Raw genomic sequence first — 27,233 nt, 5'->3', positions numbered from 1 at the left:
CTATTTGGATACTCACTTTTGGGGAATGCTGGCATCACACTCTGGACTGTGTTCATGTAGATGTGGGTGAGGGCTAAAAACAAAGAGCTGCTGCTTCTTTCAGGGCCTGCTTTTGAGACTTCTTGCAGGAACAGCAGCTGAAAGGCCAGGTTGCTACCAGGAGGTTTAGAGAGGTGGCTTGGCCACCCCTGGAACAGCAGGAGCCATTTAATGCTGGCTTGAGTTTGGGTTAATGGAGAACGTGTGTGGTACAGCATGGGAGCAGGGGAGAGGAGTAGGAAGCAGAGAGAAATTTTTGCTAGCAGTCCTCATCCATTTTGTTGTCTACGTGGCATGACTGCAGCCTGTGTGCTTCCAGCTGAAGATCTCCGCAAGAGTGGCCCCTGCAGATCCATTACCTCTTGAGAGAGTGCCACAGCTGTGTCATCACTAGGGAGGCCACCTGGCAACCGTGTTTTACAATAAACATCCACTAGGTATGCCACATACATGCTCCAAGAGAGCAAAGCTCAGACCTTCCATGCCTAGCTCATCAGCAGTTTTGCCTCTTCCATTTTTCTTAATGCAGTTAAACATTTAATCCTTTTATTTTTCCACTATGTAGTGGCATATCTTCAGCAGGAGTGGGGCAGGCTCTTGCTCCACACAAGCGAGGAGCCTGATTTTTCAAGCAGTCCTCCAGGCAGTGAAAGGTGGTGGACTGAATCTCTCCAGGCTGAGGAGGGAATTGAGCCTGCACCTCCTTTTCTAAGCACTTGAGTAGAAACAAAAACTGTTGGTGGGTCTTAGAAGGATGTCATGGTCTTTAATCTGAAGGAGCAGCCAAAGGTAGTAGTGTTCAGGGTGAATCCAAAGTGGACACCTCTGGTCTTCTGACAACCTTAGTGTTTCCTCTAGATGAGCCTACACAGCTTGCTGCCATGTGTGCTGGCTGGTTTGCATCTACTCCTGAGGCTCCCAGTTCTCCCAATGAATGTTTTCCCCACAGGGTCACAGATTTCAAGCCAGTAACCAAGTGGCTTAAAGCATGTCACCACAATGCCTCCCATTTAGATGTCCAAATCCTCTGTTGGACCTTGCTCAGGACTCTTCTGAGCATCATGTCTGCACTTTCAGCAAATCTGTGTGAGAACCACCTTAAAGAGAAGACAAGAAGTTCAGTCAAACCCAGGGAAAGCATGGTCAAAGTTTTCTTTCACTTTTCTCATTAGAAAATTCTATTATGGCTGTTTCTTTACTATCGAGGTTTTCCCATAAGTGCTGCATCTCAAATGTCTCTGGAGCAGCAGCGGAAGTGACGTTATTTCCATCACTGAAGGTCTTTTGTTGTGAAGTTGTCCCAGAATCTGTTAAAGGCTGTGAAGTGTCAGCATTTGACACTGTGCTAGGACTATGGAAGCTTGGTAAACTCCATCGTTGAAGGTTTCTCTCATGATCTGTTATGAAACCAGCTATGTTACTACCATGGGGTTCATGTTCAGGCTCCCCTATCACAGTAGGAAGTGACTGATGCACCTCAGAGCCTGTGAGGTATATAGTCATTTCTGGGGAGAAAAATGGATCATTCAGAAGAGTCATATTTGCCTCAGTTAGTCTCCTTTGAAGCTTCTCTTCGGGCAGGCTTGCGGTGCGCTCTGTTTGCAGATCTGGTTTGCCCGGCACATCAGGTGCTTTCTCCTTGGCTTCAGAGATAATGACCTCAGGAACTGGCTTGCTTGTCTCAGATGACGTGTCACTGTCACCGAACTGTGCCTCGTTCCTTGAGGTTTCAGTTATGGGTCCTAGGTCTCTGCTACTATAAAGTCTGTTACTTCTGTCAACCCCTTCATATTTCTTCTTGAAGCTCGAGGTAGAGTGTCTCCCTCTTGTGTGCATTTCCTGCAACCGTCTGATATGCCCCTTCTCATCTGCTGGGAAAAACACTGAATTCTCACTTGTCTGCCGACTGTAGCGCCGGTGAGCTGGGGATGAAGGGCCCTCATGGACACTGAGAAATCTCTTGACTCTTCTCAGCACTGAATGTTGTCTTCGGTGTTTCTCCTCTTCCCAGGGCCACTCTTCCCCATATAGGAATTCAGTATCAGCCAACCTGCCAAATAAAGCCAGGTAGTAGGTGTCACTTACATATAGAAAGTGTATGCACATATATCCCGATGTCTCAGCAGGAAGACATAGGAAACAAGGCCCTAGTGTGTCCCCAAGGAATGCATGGAAGGGGTAAAAAAAGGGGTGAGGGTGCTCAGAAATAGTGCCTGTGCCTTTGGATCAGCCAGATCGCACAGAAAGCTCTCCACATCCAGATGTCCCTTCTCCTGAAGACCAGGCTGGGAGGGCATCCAGCCAGGCATCTGCCACCATTTCCTACTTGGGCTGCAGCCCTCTGGCAGCTCCACATGGTTAAGCTTGTGCTTAGGGTGAAGGAAAGTGGAGAAAGAAACCACGCTCAGTGCTGTAGATACTTTTTCAGCAGAATCCTTCAGGCAAAAATAACAACAGTGAAAAATCTACTAATGGAAGCGGAAGTGTGACGGTTTCAAAAAATGTTGGAATTACTCAGATAGCAAGTGTGTCTGAAAGTCCTACCTGTACCTAGTACTCTTCTCCTGCCCAGCCTTGATGGTTCATGAAAACAACCATTGATGCATCTGCCAGGCAATTCAGTACACATTACTGACTCAGTGCACCCCAGAGGACAAGCCAAACTGGCCCAGTTACCTATCCTAAGGGCAAGGGATGGCAAAAGAGCTCAGGCCAAATCTGAGGAGAGAAGCACAGAGAGGCAGTGCTAACCTGGAGAGGCAGAGGAACTTCATGCAGCATTTGTGAAGATCATAGAGTGGTTTGGGTTGAAAGAGACCTTTAAAAGTCATCTAGTCCACCCCCCCTGTAATGAGCAGGGACATCGTCAACTCGATCAGGTTGCTCAGAGCCCCATCCAGCCTGACCTTGAAAATTTCCAGGCATGGGGCATCTACTCCCTCTAGGCAACCTGTTACAGATGTTGGCTTGAGGGGACTGGAGAAGACTTTGGATTTGGGCTCAAGGTTTATATATTTGCTTTGGACTTGGAGGAATCTTTAGACCTTGTTCTTGAAATCTGCATAAGAAGTACCTGGTTTTTTTAGAGACATGAACAGAGAAACAGTTCAGAGGAGAAAATAATAAAAATGTCAACGCATCAGAGCTGTTTGCATTTCACAGGGGCTAACATGGAGCTATTTTTCATTCACTCCCCCCTTTGTTTTTTGTGTGAAGTGTTTCTTACTAAAAAATTGTTTGCAGACTTAATAACGTTTCTTCTTTGCCACTTCTTTTCCCCTAGCAATTGAAGTACAATAAATTATATTCTATGAGTTTTTCTTCTTTACTTTCTTCTTTACTTTTCTTTTGATTATTTTATAGAATTTTCAGAAGGAAATAAATTCTGAAAAGACTGTGTATGATAAAAGGAACTCATATAAACCATTGTTCTTTGTAGTAGAATGTCTGCAAAAATGTAAGAGGAGTAAAAATGAGAAAACACCAATTTCCAGGCCAAATGAAGCAAAAACTTAAGCACATTTGTTAAAGGCTGGAAAATTTTAGAAAAATTGAAAACTTGAGATAAGTTTTAAAGTTAAAAAAATGGCTACTATAAAGTTTTTAAAAAGATCTTTCTGGTAAAAATGTCTACTTGCCCTGGTATTTGTTCAGGCGTGGTGGCATTTACGCTTACTGACCTGTTCTACGTTAAAGCATATCACAAGTGTTTAAATTCAACAGCTTCTATGCTAACTGGCTCATCACTGATTTCTCATACAGATCCTGACAACACAGGGCAATCCTGTATCTTCTATGTTTCCTTATAATGATGGTCCTTGTGTTCATTTCTGCAAATAGCTCCTTTTCTTTATCCCTTTACAAAATCTGACCACTTCAATGCCCATGCCTAGATTATTAGTCAGTGAAAAGTCTTACAATGTTTAAGATCATTTCTCATTTATCTTCACAAAAATCTGGACTGATTTTAGCCATCATCTGCTAGCTAAACCAGCAAAGGAATAGTTCTTTTGCTATCTGAGGGATGTATGAAGAAGCTGTAGTAGATAAAGCACTATTAAGAAAAGTAAGTCACTGTCTTCAGGCGCTGTCCTGAGCTCAGAGACTACTAACAAACCTATCAACAAACCCTCCCTGCAAACATAGTCTATTTATCAATTACGTAACTTAAGATAAGGGTGAACAATTTCTATAAGCATATGGATCACTGGAGACATCATCCCACCAACACCAGCTTGTCTGTTCCCTCCTAACATCATTTCCCATTTCCATCTTCCCTGCTCACCATATTGTCACAGCCTGCAGCCATGCACTGACTGTCTGTCAATCAATGTGGGCTGTAGGGGTGGTGATCTTTCTAATGGCATTAAAGATGCCTAGTGCCACTCACCCCATTTCTATAGTTGATCCAAGAAACGAAGGAATACAGTAATCAGCAGCTGCTTTTGTGTAGGGCGGCCGGGCAGAGGAATCGTTCCAGTAAATATCTTTCTCCATCCTTGGTAAATTCATGTGCATCTCGTCCACCGCCAGAAGTGAGACCTTAGATTTTTTTTTGGTATAAATCATGTCACTTTCAACATAATACAGTATACAAAATAATCTGCTTTGTGCTCCCTGGGTCAACATTTCTTTCAGAAACCATTTAAAGTAAACTGTATATGCTGGCCTGGGCACTGTGAAGAGACTCAGTATTATAAAATATAACCCCTATACCCTCTTATATTCATGAAAGCATAAATTTTATTGTAATGAGTCTTCTATGCTGCAAAGATATTTGCATTGGATTGAAGTTCTTTCCTTAAACATGATCTAGTTAAATGGACATGTGATCCTCCGTGTGCTATGGAAAGTCTGTGTAGAGTATTAGCTGTGCTCCTTAAAATGTCCAGAGGTTGAGAAACTTTCTGATAGGCTTCCTCCATATTTTAAAACATTCAGAACCAAGCATGTGACCATCCAGTTCTAGGGCCTTCCAATATATTTTATACAAAGGGCTCTGAGGCACTGTAGCATGAGTAGCCTGAAGTGGTGTTAAGACAGAAAGCATCTTCGACAGTGTGAAGGCCTTTCCTACTTCTGTGTGTACCTGCGTTGCTTGCTTTGCTTAATATGCTGGCTTGCTTGCCCTGCCCTTGCTCCTTCTAACACCTGGGTTCTGCTTTGCAGTCTCAGTGGTCACCAGCAGAGATGGGGTCCAACAGCAGCTCAACTCTAAGCTTGGCTCTACCTGCAAGGGGAGGAGCAGGTGCCATTGGAACCTCTTCATGTCTTTGGGTTCCTTCATGGCATGACAGACAGGGGCTGTTTAGGAATTGGGAGTAACTGCAATAAATCTGTACCCTGTCCATCTCACAGCTCCTGCCACTGAGGACAATGGCTCCTGTGCCAACCACAGAGGCAGCCATGGGTGGCAGCATCACAACATAAATCATGGTATGGACCCCGCTTATTAGTTCAGGTCCCTGCTTGGTCTTTTTCGTATCTTTACTGCCTTCTTTTTTTTTTTTTTTTTTTTAAAAAAAAGGAAGATTCATACACAATACTGTAATCTAGACATTCAGATTATCAAAACATGTTTTTATATGTGCGGGAATAGATGGCTTTTGGATTTTGCAGGATTGACCTACATCACATGTTTTTCCAGGCATAAAGTGAGTTTATAGTTTGAGGTCAGTTGTTTGCATGTTTAGTCAGGCATCATAAATGCCAAATGCCAAAATCAAGATGCGTTAGCTTGTAAAAACAAAATCTGGGGATCACAGCCATAGGTACTCCTTCAGGGAAAGAATTTGTTTTGCTGACACTTATTGCCCTTAATTTGTACCTCAATATAAGAAATAGGACTAAATGTAATGACAACCTATGATACAGCAAAGCTGGAAATAGAAATAACAACAGCAACCTGTAAATTTCTATCGATGCACCAATTAGTTTCAAAATCATCATCATCTTCTCCAAATGGATTAATAAGTTGTTCAGCGACCTGAAAGGAAAATGAGACGGTGAATGGAGCTTGGCATGACATGTCAGGACTGCCGCTGCAGAGAAAATAGGATCAGATTTTTCTCTCTCTCCCTGCCTGTCACTTGCAATCATAGCTTGAGCTGCCATATGATGGTTTTGCCAGCCTAGTGAAGGTACATCTTGCTTTCCCTATAGATTCATACCTTTGTGCCTTGGTGCTGTCAATCATGATTGTTGGAGCTGGCCTACTGGGAACTGAGACATGTCTGGGCCATGGTAATTGTCACATAAGATAGTAATTACTTTCCCTTACTGTTGTCTTCGGCTGATTTAAATGAATGGTTTAGCAGCTAGAGACTCATTGTATTATAGTCTACTACACCAGCCCATTGGGTCAGTATTCCCAAGCCCTGCAGCTGGAGCCTGTCAGAGAGAGCACAGCTTGTCTCTCCAGCTCAGCCCTCAGCCCCTGCTTCTTTACTGGGGGTGATGCTCATGGTATCCCTCTGAAGCTCGACTCGATGCTGTGAATCATGCTAGCCAAAGCCAAGAGACAGGATGTGAGTTTGTTATTTAATTCATTCAGCTAATAGTTTGGGTTTCTGCACATGAAGTGATAAAAACTGCAGGGAAGAAGCCCATCCTGTGGAGGAGACAGCCAAACAGTGAGCTGGGACACCTTTGTGGTGAAGCGCCTTAGTCTGGGAAGTAGGCTGGGGAAAGGAAACCTCTGGCTGCCCATAGCCTTGTACAGTGCCACCCCAAGGAATAAACAGAGAATCAAGTAGAGACTTCCCCCCCATCCCCATAATCACCAAAGTACATTGTGGGGGAAAAACTCATAGCTGCTGGGAGAGAAAAACCAGATAAAATAGGAAAATTTAAAAAAAAACAAGTTTTAGGCAATTTGGACTGCTTCACTATTTCTCAGTTCCTTCATACACTGAGGTTAAATATCTTCTTCCCTTCATGCTTTTATCCTTCTATTTGTCTTTTGAAGCCCATCACATTCTTGCTGATCCTCCCAACCCTTCCTGGTGGTCCCCAGGGCCATGCACAGGAGCAGTGGCCAGGTCCTCAGTTTAATGTGGCTATAGGTGAAGTGACTCTATGATTAAACAGACCTGCTCATGAACCTCGCTATGAACAGCTATGATCTAAATAACTTATAATAGTAAGGCAGTCACTCCCTGGATATTTATTCCTATGTGCATCTAGGCTGTACCGGTGAGTAAGCACTTGCTGACTCTCCTAGGCCACCACTTTCCAGGCCAGTGGTCAAGACAACAAAAGAACTGCTGAGCAGACTAACATGAAAAAAACACCCGTAAGGCAGGAGAAATGAAAAGGAGATGGGGGCACTTCTGCTCACATTCATTGACCTGGCCTGTGGTATTAAATTTTGGGTATAGCTATGGAAATGCTGCGATAGAAATGGTCCAGAATGTAGACTGCGTTGCGGCTCTCCAGGGAAGACACTGCAACACCTCAGTGTAAACCAGGGGATTACTGCCCAAACATCCAGTGCAAAACCTGACACATGAGCTAAAAATATTGAGCAGGGCTGGGACAGAGGGAACACCAGCAGTGGCTTTTTGCTTCATTGACTTGGTCCTGGCATGTAAGACATGACTTTATTCCCTGGAAAGGAACATAGTGCTGGACAACTAAGCCCTGTATCTATTACCATAATGAAAATGGGGATTTAGAAGTGTCTCACATGATGGGAACCTTTGCGCCTGTGTCGCAGGTATAACAAACCAGGCCCAAGGCCAAGGAATGAGCTCAGTTTAGCCATCATTTCTGAGGAATTGCCATGTTACTGGAAGTCAATAGCTCAAGGCCTTTTCTGCAGCCTGACAGCCAAAGCCCAATGCACTCAGCAGGAAACTGGTTGTAACCTTCAAGATAGAAATATTCTCACTCGGGGGCACTGCAGGTTTGGACAAACCTCTGGTCTGAAGGAGCACTGCCAGTATTAAACCCGCTTTTAAAAATCACTTCTCATCCCTTTCATTTCCTTATGTAGAAGACTTTTCAGTTACAATGGCATCTTGTACCTGCTGTAGCCAGGAGTTGCCTGGAAGTTCTGAGCCTAACCAGAAGAGATGCTACTAATGGCCTTAGGTGCCAATGAAGGGGAAACCATTTCCCCCTCAGGAGCACCAGCAGAGTGGTTAAGAGGAACAGCTTACAGTTTTGTAACCTGCTAGTAAAACCCTGCCTCGTGATAAAGCCTCATTTCTGCAGGAGCAACATGCTTCCCCTGCTGCAGCAGCCTCCCTTCCTCTCTGCCCCACTTTCCTCCAGGCTGGACCCTATGTGGCAAATCCCTTTTCCCCTCCAGTTTCTTAGGACACAGGTAGTGTCCTGCAGGCACTTTACTTTCCCCCACAATCAGTCAACTCAGTGTGCTGCCTTCGCTACTCTGCCCTTTGGAATTGGCTGCGAGAAGGAAGCTCTAAAACTGGCTGGGTTTGTGCAATTTATATTCTAACAGAAAAGTGAGCTCTAAGTTTCCAGCCATGATTAATAATCCCAAGAGGAAATCTTAATGCACGTAGATCCTAATGTACCAATTTTCTTTTTATCTGAAACTTTTTTCTAGTTAGTCCACCTTGATACTCACTGCAGAGGAGAGGACTGCCATGAGGTATGTGGCTTAGTAATTCAACTATCAGATCGATGGCAATATGTTAACTGAGTGGGCATCAATGGGCTGATGAGTAGCATCCAATTCCTTCTATAACTTTTATTTTAATTAATGTTTTTATGCAGTGGAGTTGTAGCCAATATTGGCTGTCACTTTTTGATAGCCCTCTGGAACTGGAGATCTTTAATTGCCTACATCTGACTAAGTTAACAGCAGATACTAAAGGTTGGCTTTGATCATAAGAAGAAAGTATGATTCTACCCCTTTCAGCCCATGCTAGGTCTGCAGCAGTATTTCCCCACTGCACAGTGGAGTGGGAGAAAGGATATTTTTTCCATCTTTCATCTGTCATTTTATAGTCTGAGTCTGCGGCCTGATCTTGCTGGAGTAATACTCCCTTGGGCAGTTGTGACTGCACGGATCCTATTAAAATGGACTCTTTCAGGTTTCCAACTGTTTCTTATTGTAAGATCTGTCAGGTGGAATTAAAAATGTGTTGCGCGATGTTTCTTTACGACCACAGGACACTTTGGGCTGAATTCAGCTTTGGTGTAACTCCATTAATCTTCAGCGACTTTGTAGTGTGCCACAAATGTGACACTTTGACCTAGGCTCTGACATTTTCACCAGTGCCCCAGGGAAGGTTCCCCCATGACCTTTCCAGAAAGCTAGTTTACCTTGAGCCATCCTGCGTAGAAGAAGAACTGTAACAGTGTGAAGATTGGAATGTAAAGATCTAAGTCATGTCCCTGATACCCTTGGTCAGTATCCAAAAATTGGCGCCCTATCAGGCAGGCAAAGAAAAAAGTATAGACTGCAAGAGTAACAACCTGCAAAGAACAGAACTTCATTGAAATCATGCAATAATACAATCTCATGCATAGAGTAACGCATACCCTAAGGCCTTTGACTGCCTTTTGCCCTATAATTTACAAATCTGTAGGGCGGTATTACAAAAGAGAGACTGCCGGAATAATTGAGGCCAGGAAGAAGAGCCAAGAAACATAAAAACATTTCAGTGCTTCCCTCCCCTCTCCCACATTATTCAAGGCCTTCAAAACATCTCCGCATTAAATATGACTTAAATAGTTAGCTAGGCCTCCGTGATCATGTGGGAGTCAATGAGTGTTCAACAGCTCAGAGACTCCAGTCGAGTCTACAGATGTTTTGCACCAAGATGCTCTTTTCTGGAAATCGTGTTTCGAATTTTGTAAAGAATAATAGCTCAGTACCTGTGTATAGACCAGTGGAATTCCAACCCAGTCATAACCAAACAAAAGACTACACCAAGACCGGTATTTATTCATCTCCTAAAAGGAAAAAAAAAAAAAAAAGAAAAAGAAAAAACAAACCCCAACAAACTAAAATTGTATGGGGTTCAATTCTAAATGGTAAATATTTTGTTACAGTTAATTTTTGCACATATAAAAGGACAGGGAGATATGAAAGTGTGAATTGATACCATAACTACATCCAGCACCCCATTGTTACATTTGAATATTAACTTAGTTTAAGGAGTTGGAATGCTTGGTATAGTATGTATTTCTTCACAAATTATCTTTTGTTTCTATCTTATCCACAGTCTAGTGATACATGAAAGAGAATATATTATATCATAAAAAGGATGTTTGACCACTTAATGAAATATTCAGGGAGGTTATCTTCCCTGAAACAAATACTAAAATCTCCAAAATGTCAAATTACTCTCATTTTTTTTTCCACTAGTGATGGAACAAGTATGGATTTACAGTGAAGTTACAATAATCTTTTACTCATCAATTTGTTGCTTCTGTTAATACCTTCTTAGCCATATAAACACAATGCCAGCAGACTGCTTCTGTGTGTGCTTGAGAGTACATTGCTACACAAAGTGGCATAAATCCTGAGTAAGATCATTTAGATGACACTGGAGAGCTGTGTGCACTAAATCAAATGATGTAAGTGAAAAGCTTCCACATGGCAATTTCAGATTAGTTTTCTGTAGATATAAGTTTTCTACTTACGTTCATCAGTGTCTGCAGATCTACACTGTCTCGGATTCTTCCCTCTTTTCGTGCCTTCGATGCCAAATTTCCAAACCAGACAAATGGAACCCAGTATTTCAGGTGGGGAGACTTAAGGTCATCAAAAATTTTTCTTTCATATCTTGTCATAAAACCTGTTTACACCCCCGCCAAAAAAAAAAAAAAAAGACTTAATTTATTCTGCCCTTTCAGTGCTACTGATATTATAAATTTTGAATATGTTTGAATCTGTTTATGTGATATTTGCATAGAACTATGCAAAACACTATTTATAATTCTAGCTAGTAGCCTCTTTTATTTTTTTAAGTTTTTTTGCCAGGATACATCTTGCTTGAAACAACTTATTTTCTCAATAACTACCTACACAAAATCCCTTTTCATCAATACATGCAATAATTTTTTATTACTGTGTTCTCATATCTGACCACTGACATATTGTAGATACATAGAATACTAGGAACTGTACAGATTACTCTCTAGTTTCATACTCTGCTTTCAGAAAAATAAGGAACTGGATGTATCAGTCAAGAAACTATAACTTTTCAGCAAAGATGGCTTTTAGCAGCTTCTCAGCATATGTTGTAAGGGCAGTTATGTGACCTGATTCTGATAATTTTTTGGTAAATCTGCAAAGCAGTGAGCAAGCAACAGAGAATACAAGTGCATGCATGAAACAGAGCTCAGTAGAGAGCGTGCCTTCTGCCAGCGAAATACTTCCCTGCCAGATTGTGTTTCATGTTTTCTTCAGGGCTATGAAGGCGTGCAAAGAGATGGAAAAGGAATTGTGCACAGAAATCCCACTGCTAGAGGGACATGGGGCCAGGTGACGTGCTGTGGGGCTGCAGGCTGAAGCTGCTCTCTGCCTGGCAATTTGCCTCGCTGGGGTGCTGGGAAGGTATTAAGTTTCCTGCAGAGTTCCCCCGGCCTTGTGAAGCCCTGCTTCCTGCTGCTGCGAGCAAAGCCAAGGTCAGATAGGAGGGGAGCCAGGGCTGTGTGGGACAAAACCTGCATAAGAGCAGCTTGCTGTCTGGGATTGGCACGGGAGCAGCTGGGTTTTGGAGCAACACCTCTACCCCCTTGGGTAAGAAAACTCTGCTCTGTTGTCCTCCTTTCAACCAGCCTTTGAGAAAAACAACCCTGGAAAATTCATGAGGGGGAATGAAGCATTTTCCTTTGTCCAAATCCTGGATTTTCTGAGATTGGAGCAATCTTCAGGTTTGGAGGATCTTAGTTTTTGTTCAGGTGTGTATCACCTACTGGGATGGTTATAAGGCTCCTTTTGTTGTGTTGACATAAACTCCGAAACAGGACAAAGTTAGTAACATGGCAGCCCCAAAATAAGTGGCTCAGCCAATCAATTACAAGTTTAAGTGCTAAAAATTCAGTAAGACAACTGTGATTAGACAGGATTTTTTTTTAGTCTCCAAATACTAACTAAAAATTGGCCCATTGGTACTAATATTTTTTAAGATACATGAAGCAGCAAAAAAATAAATATACACAAACTCAGCTATGTTTTGTATAAAAATGTAAATAAGGTAAAAGGAGATTTGTTAAACACAGTGATCCTCTTAAATATTCTGTTGTTGAGGAAAATGCCACTGCTGTACAGTTGCAACAAGTCAACACAGGAGGCATGAAATGCTGCAACTATTGAGAAGGACAAGACAGAAAATTCTGTGAAAGAAAACAAGTTCAGTAGCAAGACACAGAACTCCTGCAGTATCATGGAATTTGAGAACAGAATAAGATTCAGCTTTTAGAAGATCCCTGGGCAGTCTGCAGGCAGCTCTTATAATCAACCACACGGAAATAATCAGGCAGCCAGACAAATTGACCTGCTAGTCAGGACTCCTGAATCCTAAAAGTCAAACTTTCAGCCTGCCTTTGATTTTTGGCTGGCCAACCTGCTCATTATGGGACGGGAAAAGGTGTTTCTACCAGGCTGAAATGGCCAGACAGACTATCAGAAAATTGACAGTCTGGAGTAAACACTGGATGCAAGTCACTCGAGAGGCTCTGGGAAGTCATTATCTGGAAGGACACAGCCTGAGGGGGTCACAAAGAACATAAAAGCTCCAAGGATCAGTTCAGTTCTCCACTGAAACTGGGTAACTTTTCGTTCAGTAAAGCTCAACAATACCTTGTTCTTTTAACAATAACATTCAAATTGTCATTATTTTAAAAGCTAAGGTGTACGTGTTTATATTAACTAAATATTGTCTTTGATGGATACTAAGAATGTCTAGTATAGAAAATATTAAACAAGTCTGGACTGCTCTTATTGCTGGTGAAGGTTATGGCAACAATATGCAGTTCAGAACCACTTGGTATTATTGCAGCAGTAAAGAAACATATTCCATCAAATACAGGGAAGGATATCAAACCTCAGTTATTAAAATTAAATGGTTTCTAAATATGGTCATACTATTTTTATTCAAGAGTATTCAAAGAATTAACTGAGGGACTCTGAACAGTAACTCTGGTTTTGACAAGCACTAGGAAGACTGGAGCAGTTCCAGAAAACTGGAAATATTTGGCAAATACTGTGCCAAGATATTGAAAAGGATGATCTAAGGAATGACAGGGCAATGAATCCTTGTGAACGTATGAGAAGCTTGACATGGGATGTGATCAATAAAGAATCAAAGGACACTAATGTGAACAGTGTCAGCCAGAGTGATCTGATGGGAAAATTATTGATGAGAACACAAACCTGGCTGGAATAAGTCACTCTGGCTCTCCCTCAAGTGATTAGAAGAGTATTCAGTTCTCCCGTCAAAACTGAATGGTTTGAGACAAGACTGTGTCAGGGTATCCACATCAAATACTCTGAAGACTGGGGGTTAGAGAAGGAACTGAACAGCAGTCATCTCCTGAGTGTGCCAACAATGATCATGTAGATGAAAGTTTCACTTTCTGCTTCTGTGCTATGTGGGAAAGAATGAATTTAGGTACTTCATTCCAGTAGAGGGTTTGGCACTGCAAATTTCAGCCATCCATATGTATTCATGTAGTTGGGCTCACACCTCATGTTTCTCTTTAGCATTTCCTATTAGCTGTTTTGGGCTACTCTCTGCCCAGCTGCTGATTTATTACTCATGTTTTTTAAGACTCACATTCTTGAGCATCGAACTTCCTTCTTGTAGTTTGCAGGCACGGGATTGGTGTGCTCGGGACTGGTGCTAGGCATTTGATGCTTACAGCATACATGCCACAGTACTCGTCATCGTTACATCATGAATCTACATACATCTACTGCCTAAAACTCCATAAAGAATGGTAAAAAATGAAAAAGAGTTTAGAAGAGAGTTAGGAGGAAGATCTAGCACTGAAGACCATCCCTTGTAGGGAGATACTACAGAACGTGAAGTTCCTAAGTTTATTCAAGCCTTTATGCACTCTGGTAACAGGTAGCTATTTAGACAAAATGATGTTTTAATTTAATTAAGAAAAGAATAACCTAAACCCATTACAAAATTCAGTGATTAGATGACTCTGTGCAAGTTTAGACTGGGAATAAAATTTCACATTTCAACAGCAAGTTCTTCACCCTTGTGGATGTCAATGTAGTCTCCATTATACCCAGCTAAATTTTAAATCAGGGCAGGTCATATTCCTAGAAGGTATTACAGCTCAGTCAGAAATTGCACCATGATAAAGAATGTTGTGAGTAAGCTTTTATATCTTGTGTTATGGATGAATCAGACTGGATTATAATGATACTGTTCTCAGATTTTATATCTACGAATTTAAACAGTTCATTTGCTGAGAAGGAAAATGTGTGGCAGTAGTAATGCTGTGGCAGTGCTCAGTTTGATAGTGAAATGCAAAACTGGCACAAGTTGTTTCGATGATGTCTGTGCTTTAAGTATTAGATTCTGCCACTCACATTCATATTGAATGTTGCATTCCCATGCAGCCTGATAATGTAATGCCATAGGGAGCTCGGGAGGGCATAATTACAGAGTACTGTCTTAATCACTGGATATTCATAGGAGTGAAATATACCCTCAGGTACTCAGTACTGCATCAACAAAAATTCTGTGGCACAATATGTATTAAAACCTACAGAATAAGTAGTGAAATCCACAGAGCTGACTACACTATCAGTACTTAGTTATATAGTTTATAGTAGACTATTTTCTGCTGTTAAAAAACAAAACAAAACTTGTTTTCCAGTCTACAATTTTTGTACAACACTGTGACATTTTGTCTCTTTTGGAACAGATTGTCTTTAGCAATAGGGAGGCAGAGCTGGATTAGCCTGCTAGAAATGTTGTAATTTTCCAGTGTGTGCTAGAAGCAGATTTCTGGGGAGAGTGACAGAAGCTTCCTTGACCTCTCACAGGTTCAGGTAAACAGTTTTGTTGAACAGCACAAGGGAGAGAACTTCAAAATCCAGCTGAATCCAACATAAGTGATATTTTCCTGTAAGGTCAGTGCATTCTGTATTTTGCCTGGATTTTTTTTTTTTTTTTAATACCCAAAGCTTCTCACATGTATTTGAAATATATATGTGTTTTAACTTGCTAGAACTTTACTTACTAATCTTTGTCAAGAAGAATAATTTTAAGAAATGCAAGATGTTCAGTAAAAAATGTTTGACTTCTCCTATTTGGAACAGATCCCCACATCCCTGTGCTGGTGTCCTACCCCTGACTAACCAAGCCAGTCAGAAAGCATGGCATCACACCTTGCCTTTAAATACTCAGTGGTCAGTCCTTCATAGACAAACAAAGTCTTACACGATTGAACTCTCTTCCCCATCATTACACTCCCTGTATTATCAAAACAAACAGAAAATAAAGACATGCTTCATACTTAGTATATTTATCCCTGAAAAACTAAGCTTAAGGTGAGGTTGTACATTAAAAGAAAATGCCCTTGGGGCTGGGGGTTTTTAAGCGCATCACAATAAATCTATGACCTGTACAATCTATTTACAAATAATTGAGATAAAGTTGTATTTGTGAAGTGCCTGCGGAGACCAGCCTCTGATACTCAGGACAAGGTGATACCCTAGGCACTGAGGCAATACCATATAACAAGTTACCATTACTACTGCCTCAAATAACAGCACAACTACATTATTTTTCACACTTTGGAGAATGTTGTACTTGCTCCATATGCCTGTGTGTTTGGGGCAGGCCTATAGCCTCCGTGATGTCTGAGAACAGATCCATGCAAGAGCCTCAAACTTGCTTAATTTCTATAGTGTCACTAGATGAAATCTTCAAGAGCATTAAAGATGCACACTTAAGGGCATGTCATTTAAGCCACTGACAGAAAAGTGGCATCCCTGACATGGGTTAGTATGAGGCACACATGGGGCCAAAGAGGAAAGAAAAAATTGGTCTGGCTCCTTCTCTCCCTGTGCCCTGCTTCCAAGGGAAAGGAAAGACATTCTGGGGAGAAGGACTCAGCAGTACCTGCTCCTACCACGTGGTCCATTGTGGGAAACCTTTTGTACACAGCTGTGCTCACAGAACGAAAGATCAGCAGAGACGTTAAATTCACGTAACGCATTAGAGTCCTCCTTAACAAGCGCCCATATTCATCTCTGCCCTGGACACAGCTAGAGATGAGGAACATCAATCGATCTGGCCACGGTAAGTTCACAAACTGGTTCCACCAGCGATTCACCACCAAAGTAACGTAGAAACCTGAGGGTTAGAGGGAAAAAACAAAAGTCCAGTGCCTATCAGGATTTCTGTTTAGGTTACTTTGATTTAGTTTGCATAGTGTTATTCATATCACTAAGCTGCTACATTTCCCAGAATAAATGCAGTAAGCCACGTCAAAACTCAGGATGCAATCAATGCTAATTATTTAATAGACTCTGCAACTTAATGGCCCATTCCAGCTGAGTATCTCATACACATTAACTTCCAAATTCCCTCTTCTGTAGTAAACCCTGAGTGTATTTAGTGCTTTGAGAGATCAGGCACAATGTATCAGTGTTAGTGGGCGTTATACATACATATACATATACATATACATATACATATATATATATATATATATACACACACATGTATATATCTATGGAAACTGTAGGCTTTTGTTGGTATATTAAGAACAAGAGCATAAATGTTGATGTGACAAAAGCAACTTGAATTTAAGGAGACCTGTTGGAAGCTGATGATTTATTGTGAGCCTCTGACATCCCATATGCCCCTCAGCTCTGATATGCTTCCATGCGTGGACATTCATAAAATGCCTGAACAGAGACAGCATTGGACAATAATTTCACATGTAAGCAGTACTCACCAAGCACAAAAGTTACCGGGATTTGTTCAGCATATTTGTCACAGTAAATTGATAATTTTTCAAAGAACCGTTTTTGGCTACCTGTAAGAAAAAATCTGCAGCAAAAATAAAATGTATCTGTCCTTTCATAATATTTTGGCACTAGCTACGAAGTGCAAATACATATAAATAATCAGGTACATTCAATTGGGAGCAACCTTGGCTAATGTCTTCAAACGAATTCTTAAAGTACTGAACACTTTTGGCATATAATAAAGAAGCTGGAGGAGAAGACAATATTATTCCCTGGTCTTTGCAGTTTTCTCGTGGCTAATTTGTCTGGCACTTAGAATTAGGATCCATATACCTGGAGAATTAGCTTGCTATCTCGTACAGACCAATGACAGTAGTAAGCCATAAGTATGCAAGAACAGTTTGCTCTCATTTTTCAGAGGGCTGCTTAATAAAAATGCTCAGGTCAGCTTGAATTGCAAAAGGTTACCAATCTCTAATTGCTCTTATTTGAAAATGCTACATTGTTGCAGCAGTTTTTACTCTTACTCCTACTAAACTTCTATTGTCTACAAGAATAAAAACACAACAACTGTATTTATTTTGCAGTGAGGAAAATATTCACCAGATAATAGAAAATGAGTGGATCATGGCAGCTTCTGCCCACGGAGAAAGACATCTAATGAAATAAAAAAAAGCTTAAATATAAACAATTATTTTATTTGTATAGCTGAGTATTACAGTTATTCTTGGATTTCATATAAAAGGAACATGTGACAAATATTTGGTGGGTTTTGCTTACAGTTGTGCAGTAAACCCTGCAGTGCATATAGAAGGCTTTCCATGGTGTATTTACCATGGTATTTAATTGCCTAACATTTCAGTAAAGCTAGATTAATTTAAAAATTGTACGAGCCTGATGTTTCTTTACATATTAATGCCGTAATCTTCTTTCTGAGTTTACGAGTAGAGATTACTGAACTGTCTGGAAAATTAGTGATTAATCACAGAGAAACTGAAGCTCATTTTCTCCTGGCTTCACATAAAAAACAAACACTGGGGTCTAATTACAGACCAGGGTAAGAGCTGAATCATGATTTTGATACTTCTGTGTAGTGTACTTCATCAATTAAAACTTTCATTGTATTAAGTGATGCATTGCATCTATCACACAGGTGTTTAACTCGCACCTTGGTGGAAGAAGCAGCTTTCCTTCTAATGTCACCCTCCCAGGTGCTGGGTACACACAGGTAATAGCCATGTCTGGTTTCCATGCAGTTTTGCTTGCCTCTCTGCAAGCTCAAAAATAAAGTTTGCATGCTGTCCTACCTTTAAGCAAAACTTTGCTTTTCCAGACTGTATAACCTGCCTCACAAATTACTGCCTTTCAGGGTTGTTAAAGAAGTTACCACTGAACAACTGAAGAGACAGTTCTTCAAGTAGAATGAAGGGTCTATACTTATCATTTAAAGCAGAAAGGCATGCTCACTGCCACCAACTCAACGTCAGAACAATAAAAGCTATATAACAGAGGTTATCTATGGGTGTTTATTTAGTCTTATTTCTGTAGAGCAGTTGCTTAGTGCTGGACTGAATGATCTGCTGAATACAATAGACAGCATTTTATTTATACCCTGCATGTTTTCTCTGGAACATTAAAGTAAATGTGGAAAGGAAAGGACATTAGAAAAGGTCCAAGGAAAAGACAATTATTATGGCGTAACCTCCCCTCCCCCATCACCATTCATCAGCCTAATAGTACAAAGTGTGAAACTTCAGTATAACATTTAATGAGATGCGAATTGGAAAGAGTGTACCTGTATAATACACTTATCGCTGTGTAAAGAGTAGCAAAAACAATAAATTCTCTGTACAGCAATTTGTAGATGCTGCCTTTCCACTTTAGGAGTAATCTGTGAAATCCAAAGAAAGTGGCATTTGCTACTTTGCTGGAATAAGTGACTGTCATCGTCTTGGCAGGCTGTGCCTAGAAACAGTAGAAGAGAAGCAGGAAACCAACAACATTTTAGACAGTGTATCCTAACCTGAATGAACCTTGTATAGATAGATACATAGATATACATGCACATATACACATATAATAGTATACGTATACATAAATACATGCTGTGTGTATTTATATAGAGAGAAAGAGAGGGAGAAACAGTTACAAGCCCTGTTGAGACCTGCAGATTGATGGAGACAAGGCTGCATTTGGGCTTTACCTCAAAGACCACCCAAAAGCAACAGCTGGCACCAAATGTGGCCACCTGCCTGGGTGGCAGCGGCAGAGACATGTTACACCTCTGAAACCTCTCCTTACTCTTAGTTTGCTTCAGTCCAGCGTGAGTAAAGAAAAAGAAGTAAATTTGCTTGAATTCTTTTTCAAAACTTTGTCAGCACTCCGTCAAGAGAAGTAGAGCTAAATTCCACAAATGCACCTTCCTCCCCAGCCATATTTTCAGCTGGCTTTGGTAATTATACTCATCTAAAACCGAATGAGATTTGGAGACTGACTCTTTCATTAACGGTTGTGACAGCAGCTGAGATCAGCTGGGGAACCCTGTTATTTCTCAGCTTGGCAGCTCAACATACTCATCAATACCTCAGCATTGCATGACCATGCAAAAAAAAAAAAAGCCACAGGGTTGCTCAGGTAGGCAGCATGTGACACTGTAATTAAAGCAGTACTAAAAGTATACAGGTAAATATTTTATGCTGGGTTTGTTACTTGCTTACCCTGTGTAGGGAGATACAGGAACTTTTATGTGCTTACAAAAAAAGCCCCAACTCCAAATGTGGATGAAAGCAGTTTTGTACAGCAATGCAAGAACGGGAGTAACTAAGACAAGGACAAAACCTCAAGGTAGTTATTGTATATCATAAATACCGTTTTTGTCTATACTTTCTTGATGCCACTGTAGGTCATTTACTCTCAGAAAAAAAATCTGAACACCTAGTTAATAGATAGTTTGATAATATTTTATGCAACTTGCCTGTGTCTCTGATGCAGAGCACAAAGTAAGCCATTACAATTCAGCTGTAAAAGTGCCACTTTTAGTCACCAAGGGAATCAGCAGGGAAAAGACACCATAAGCCTTCTATTGCTGACAGACTGTCTTTTCTCATCTGCAGAATGGCTGCTTGAGGTTTGCCAGCATGGGCTCGGAGATTTTTTTGGTGTTATTGTTTTTTTTAAGATGCATGGGTTTTATTCTTTAGCATCCAAATGATAGTTTTCCTGTTTCTGAAACTTGGCATGGGCCTTTAAATTTTTTGTTGTCATTGTTGAACTCCAAAAAGTTCAATTCAGGAGCCAAACTGGCTGACTGGCATGCAGAAATGCAGTTCTGTCTGCTAAAAAGCCTGTGGTCAAGATGCAACGCTTAAGAAAATTGAAGCAGAGATTTCCCCAGAAGTGGGGCTTTATAAACAATGGGAGAAGCCTGTGGCTGGGCTATAGGGGAGGAATGGGGTAAAAAAAAATAACAATACACTGAGTTTCCTGGGGTCACTGTAGGAGGCTTTAGTCCTTGCCCATTGATGCTGGAGGGTATGTATGTTCAAGTCACACTGTCAAGAAGCATGTCTCTATCTCCCCATTAATATCCAATTTGTAATGGCAAACCTCCAGCAGGACTGCCTGTGTGTAGGGACTTAGATCTAGGAAAGATATCTGGTAGTGTGAGGGCTTATAGTCTGGCAGGAACCCAGACCCCCAGCATAACACAGTGCAACGATTAGAAGATGAAGTTAGACAAATGCAGTCTGAAGTAAAACATAAATTGCTAACTGTGGGGGCAACCAGATATCTGAACAGGGGACTGGATAGACATGCTGCGGTTAGGATCTCTAAAATGAGAGCAGATAGTTGGACAAAAGATGACCTTCAGAAAGAATTCACATAGCTGGGACATACAGGGTTGGGGCTGAGTGGCTCTGATGGTCTTCCATGATATCTGGGCATCTGTGAAACTTTCCATCCAGTCCCTTCTGGTCGTGGACCATGGAGGGAACAGGATTGCTTGCAGCACCCTCACAGCATCTGCAGCTCTGCAGGAAGGCAGTGATTAGTGTCAAATCCATGGCTCTCAGTTTCTGCATATGGGGTTCAGGCATCAGTGACTGGATGGTGCCAGAAACCGGCCAGTAGCTAAACTGGACAAAATGGATCCACCTGCTCTAAGAGCTGCAGCAAATCTTGTCTTGCATGGCCTAGTGAATGGGTTTTGGCCACAACTGCAGAGCTGAATCCTAATAGGATTCAGGATTAAGAATATTACCCCTCATTAGACTGGGAGAGAAGTTTTCTCCATGCAGTGCAATGCCTGCTCGATTCAAGCAATTATGTTTCACTTAATCAGATTCCAGCCATCTCTCTTAGCACTTTACTTGATGCCCTTGACTCTGAACAGAAACTCTTCACATCAGCTTGGGAGGCACTGGACACCTGCAGCTTTTTCATTCTGCCTCTGAAATGGGGCAAAGAAGAGTAGGACTGTTGCAGCAGTTTCAGGCTTTGATGCCTTGGCTTTGTTGCCCTGCCTTGTCTGTGATGCACTGTGTTTTAGCTTCCTGCTAAGCAAATGCTTTACTGAACATTTATCATTGGGTTCATACAGGGACTTCAGGGTAATGTAATGTCCTAAAATACACATTAAGTCAGATTAGGTGATTTAAGAACCCTTTTGACTATATGAAGCTATGAAAGACAGCTATGTGACTGTGCGATTAGATTTCACAACATAGCAAACATAGATTTAAATCTGCACCTGTGTTTTTTTCTCTGGGAACCACTAAAACCACTTGGGTACAGCCCCCACCCCCGGCCCCACTATGGCAAGTTTTGGCGTAAAGCCTTGTGCTGGGTCTGGTTCTTGCAAGGTGGTCCCACGCCCTTGATTCATGGACAGCACGTTGATTGAGAGTCCTTCCAACATTACTCATGGCCACAGGAAATTAAAAAGCTACAACTGAGACTGACAGGAAGAGTAAAGCATAATGATGCCCCCCAGCACATTCCTGCCTGAGTGCTGTTTTGGCCAGACCAAAGAAGGACAGAGCGTTAGATTAGATACCAGAGGCACTGGTGTCATGAAAGACCTTCCTATTAATCGTGTTGCCCTTAACTTCATTAACAGATACAGGGCTAGGCTTTCTGCTGGTATAGACTGGTGAGTTTTGAGGACATAACACAAGTTATGCCCATTTTATGCCAGCACGGACTTTGGCTCATATCTATGATGCTTCTTTTCCTTTTGCGCAGTGTCTGTTCCCTCTCTGAAACTATCTCAAGCACAGGCTGAAATGTGAGTTATATATTACTCCACTATTTCTAAGATCATCAGAAGCTTTTAGGCATAAACACCTAAAAATAAAAGTTTCTTTTTCCCCCTACTAATACTGACCCCAACTGTAGATGGGATTTTTGCCAGGCTGAGAATTTCAGGATGCATTAGGATTCAGAGTGAAACCACAGTAAAAAATAACAGCCATCAGTGTTTCCTAACTGACCATGAAAGGCACATTACAGAATGTATAAATAAATAGTGCTGCTGCGCAGACCTACCCCTTCTCATTGTATCACCTTATTTCTTGTTTATGGCATAGTAGAGAAAGTGAGTGAGAGAGATTTGAGTTAAGCCAGCTATAAAACCATAATAAACTCATGCTGTATCCACTGACCTGCTATTTTGATTCAGCAATCCAAGCCTGAAGGCAAATCCAGGACCCTTCCTCTTTCTCAGACGTCCCAGAGAAAGTCCCCTTCAGTCTGCAATAGTCACCTTGCTCTTCCCTTAACCTGAAGCAAGGGGTTGCTGCTGCCGAGCAGGAGGAGTGGACTGACAAGAACAGGGGTTAAAATGTCTTTCCACTTCTGGAAGTCTGTTTTTGCCAAGTACTCTGTCCTGTCAGTTACAGAGGGAACAAACACAAGCAGCAGCAGCAGCAGCAGCTGCTGATCTTGCTCTTTTCTGGTCTATAATTATAACGCCACTTGCCATCGGAAGGACCCCTTTCATTTGAATGAAGAATCTTTGCCACGGTTTGGCTGGCACCTCCAGTTTTCTACATTTTATTTCCTGTCCCCAAAATGGGATGGACAAGAAGGGAGCATTTTTCTCTGAAACTTCTCTTGAAATGAGTGATCTCTTTGAGCCAGCTCTGTGAAGACACATCAGTGAATACCACTGACTACATCTAAACGGGAAGACCAGAGACAACCCCACCAAACTTGGGAATGTGCTCCAGCTGCACCTTGAGCCCACCCTGGAGCGCATCTTTTCTGCATTGCTGATTCGAATTGGGAAATCAGGATGCTGGGGTATGATGTAGAAATCATCCATCCCTCAAAATAGGCAGAGTTGCTGTTACCAAAGGACTCAGTGAAACTATTCATGATGGTGCATTTCAGCATGTGAAAGCCTTTCTGTGACTGGAGGATCTGCACAGGACTTCCTACTCCCTTCCCCTTTGTAAAATGAGATGAACTCGGTCTTTTATGACCCATGGCATTAAGAAGGAACTGTAAAAGGTGATAGACTGTGAAAGCCCAGGAGATGTCATATAATGTTGCCATAAATCTCTCCAGAGACTGAAATAATGTGACTGTGAAGTAAATAAATAAATAAATAAATAAATTTAAAAAAAAAAAAAAAAAAGCAGGGTGGGAGAAGATTTATAGATTTAATACATTCTGTGCTGAAAGGTTTTCTTTCCCCCTGCTTTAGTCCTATTAAGCTATTTGAGGCCACTTATTTAATTAAAACTCTCTTGGAAAGAAAATAAGTTGCTGCCATTGTTTGCCTTTCTTCTCATTGGCAATGGCAAAAGGAAAACACCTTGATGTCAAAGTAGGCGAGACATTAGACTGTGGCATGTGTGTGTCAAGCAGTGGCCTGTGGCGAAAGATGACAAATCATTTTAGCATTCAGTGACTTGGCATGAAGAAACATACTGCCCGATCCTATTACAGTGACTGCCTTCTGCAAGGAAAACTCCTAACAACAGGGATATTTTAAGGTCACTGGTGAAATAATTACTTAGAGCTAAAACATTTCTCTTTGCTGAGTATAATCATTTGCTGGTCTTGCTGAGCAGTAAATAATAGCACCTCTGTGTGTCAGTGGGTATCAGGTGGTTTTCCTGGCGGCTCTTTGGTCTTCCTGCAGATTGGGGCAGTTAGGATTGCTCCACTGGCTCTGAGCTGTTTTGCAGAAGATGTGAGTTTTAGAGTTCCTGTGTGTTTGGAGGCAGAAATAATACATGTTTCCAGCTGTGTAGCTCCATTGTGACTGGTTCTGTAGGAAATACTCCTCTTTTTATCACTAAGGTCTCCCTAAGTCCTTGCAGGATAAAAACAGGAGATAAATTTATCGTGGCTGGATAAAAACAGAAGATACCTGGAGATAAAAACAAGTGATGTTTTTATCTCTCCTCCATTTCCCCCCTCCCCAAGAGAAGCATACTTGATGGGTGGAGAGCCCTTGCTAACAGAAGCTGATATGTGGCTTCACTGCACCCTCTGATTTGGCAGGGCACATCCTTTCCCAGGTAGAGGTGCTCCCATTTTAGGGGACATTTGGGGATCCATTCCCCATAGGTTGCCTGGGTCCACCTGAATGTGGGAGGAAGCAGGGAGGGAGTAACTGCTACTGAAAAGTTCCCAGTTAATGAACTTGATACCTTTTCTAGCTGATGCTAACATCTTGTTAGCAGGAGCGAGTGGAGGCCTTTACTGTAAATTTTAAGGCAGCCTTACATTTTGATTCAGCTCTTCAGTTTAGCTTTATATTGTTATTTTGAATCCACAATATTAACACACATTGATGGTGGGCTCCAAAAGCTCATAACGGAAGGGTTGTGAAGGCCGTCACAATAATTTCTTTGGTTCAACAAGGACTCTGCAAAAATAAATTTTAAAGACATTAGAAGATGCCTTCTGCTTTAGAGGCAGAGGATGAAGATGGAGACTTGGGAGGAAGGAAACAGCAGCAAATGCTTTTCCCAGTCTCTGAGAAAAGTGTCAGCTAAGACTAAGCACTGAGAGAACACTGGTTAATGACAGTCACATTCCTTTGCTTCTGGGTGATGTTGACATGGCCCTGACAGACCTGCTGTATAAGAAATGCCTGCTGGAGCTTTGAGAGGGCTGATGGCAAGGAAGCCATGTGCAGAACACTGCTGCAGCTAGGCAGAGCTGTAGGAAGGCACTGGGGCAAAGGGAGGCCTGTGGTTCCTCTGCCCCTCCACCACTGGGCTGCAGTCTGACAGGGGTGTTACAGCACTGGGGATGGAGAGACACTGGGCACAACTGTCCCACATCCTCCTCCTTCTGCCCTCATTATTGGCCACCACATACCAGTGGCCAGAGACAACATGGCTGTGGTGGCAGTGGAAGCAGGGTGCTCAACTTTGGGCTTCTTTGGGGAGAATAGATGAAACTGGCAGACAAAGGGATGAAGGGAGTGGTTTCAGGACACTGATGGTCTCCTGGCCTCTTCCTTGGTAGCAGCAGTGACCAGTCGAGGTTGGGTGGGGTTGCTCCGTTATGGGAAATAACCCTCCAGAGTAGGGCTCTTTCCTGCAGCCTCCCTCCAACTTGCCTAGAAATAAATCCCCGTTGCTGCATGCTGCTCATCAGTGATGGGCTTTCAACAAGGTTGGGATAGGTAGGCTGTGTTGGGCCAGCAGGCATTAGCTGGGCAAGGCAGCCTTGACAGGCTATCTGATGGGAAAGGGGACATGGGTTTTCTGGAGCATTATCTGCCTGGAGTTACCAAGGAAGGAGCCTGGACTACTTCCCAGAGAAATAATTTTAAAAAATAATTCTGATGATTTCTTCCAAGACGGTACGGTAAAGACTACTCCAGCAAACACTGAACTTGGGCACAGACTCTGGAGAACAGAGACCTGCAGTCTGTGACCTGTTATTAGGATCTGGAACTCATCTCTCGTATTTTCTCATAACCCTGTCTTCCTGCCAGATTTGTTGAATGAGTACCTCTATGCTATGAAGAGCCACTCAGGCAATCTGAGTGATCTAGCACTTTACTACATTATTTAGGGAAGAAGCCCATCCAAATAGGGTGTCAACTGACTAACTTGCTAATAGACACCTGATGCATACCACATATAGAGGAAATACATACAAATTTTTGAAGGAAAAAAGGAGAAATACTTACATACGAATTCATATTTTTATTGTCTCCTCTCTGCTATGTGACTCTTTCCACTGGAAGATATATGGGTGGTCATTTATTAGTCCACTGAGTCCAGTGCAGCAAATGAACTTTTATAGCAAATTCTTAAAATCTCATAATATTAATGAGCAAGTACCTGCAAACTATTGCTATAATTCCAGTGCTCTTTATACTATAAACTGTTAATTCTTTTCACCTTTTGTATTTAAGAAATAATTTTGCAGATCTTGGAGATTATTTAAAATCTATACGGAGTTTTATTATGGACTGTTAATCCAAATGAAACTATTTCCAAGCCATGATAAGTAAGTAATACTTTGTTAAGATATTCACACCTTTGCTATCACATGCAATTTTTAACAGGTGTCATATTGCAGATAGCATACAGACATTCTGTTTGTATACATTATGTCCCTAAAAGGTTACCAGTAAAGGATGGATTTAAGAAGTGTGTAAAATAATATTTCACATTTGCAGTGAATAGTTTAATCTTATCACTTCTTGTACTTCTTCTGACCTTTCCTGATGGACATCCTTAGCAAATGTTGCATCATCATAAAATTGGAGCAAAAGGTTATTTTGTTTTACAAGTGTATATAGTAGACAAGACATCTACAGAAATAGTTTTCAGAAGTTCATCTGTATATGCAGCTCTACTAATGATCATTACTAATGGTGTATTTTGCATTCATGTTCTCTTAACATGCTTTGGACACATAAATCACACAGAAACAAAACCATTTTAGCACTGTGTAACTAGACAGGTTTCTGTTAATAACATCCAGGGGTGTTTAACAAGACAGCACAGTGCAACAGATGGTAGAAATCGATGAAATACAAGTTATTTATCTGTTCTTCCTGCTCCTCTTTCCTCTTGATTTTTGTGCCCATTTATACTGGAAGATTTTTGGAAGAGATACTAATTCACATATTGTGTTAGTGAAGCTTCAAGCAAACATATCAGTATCTGTAATGACAACGCATAACACCAATATCCAAAGAAATGCCATAATAACTAGGCTAAAACATGGTCTGAACAACATGAAAAAAAAAAAATTTACTGAAAAGAAGTGAATAATTAAA

General features: G+C 41.4%; 1 protein-coding gene across 1 annotated transcript; it reads right to left on the bottom strand.

Moving 5' to 3' along the window:
- Window positions 1-1,182: 1,182 nt before the first annotated feature.
- BEST3 (bestrophin 3) lies at window positions 1,183-18,916 on the bottom strand. Its single transcript, XM_026867933.1, has 9 exons — window positions 18,765-18,916; window positions 16,957-17,051; window positions 16,116-16,349; window positions 10,663-10,817; window positions 9,892-9,969; window positions 9,337-9,489; window positions 5,945-6,025; window positions 4,430-4,581; window positions 1,183-2,089 (listed from the first exon to the last, which is right to left on the bottom strand). Exons 1-9 carry the CDS (start codon window positions 18,914-18,916, stop codon window positions 1,183-1,185), a joined length of 2,007 nt encoding a protein of 668 aa, XP_026723734.1.
- Window positions 18,917-27,233: the final 8,317 nt, after the last annotated feature.

Source organism: Athene cunicularia (assembly GCF_003259725.1).
Source record: "Athene cunicularia isolate RWA chromosome 1 unlocalized genomic scaffold, athCun1 chr1_part2, whole genome shotgun sequence".
In the NCBI taxonomy this organism is placed as follows: domain Eukaryota; kingdom Metazoa; phylum Chordata; class Aves; order Strigiformes; family Strigidae; genus Athene; species Athene cunicularia.
The sequence above is the reverse complement of the archived record's forward strand: the minus strand, read 5'-3'. Positions and strand labels throughout refer to the sequence as shown.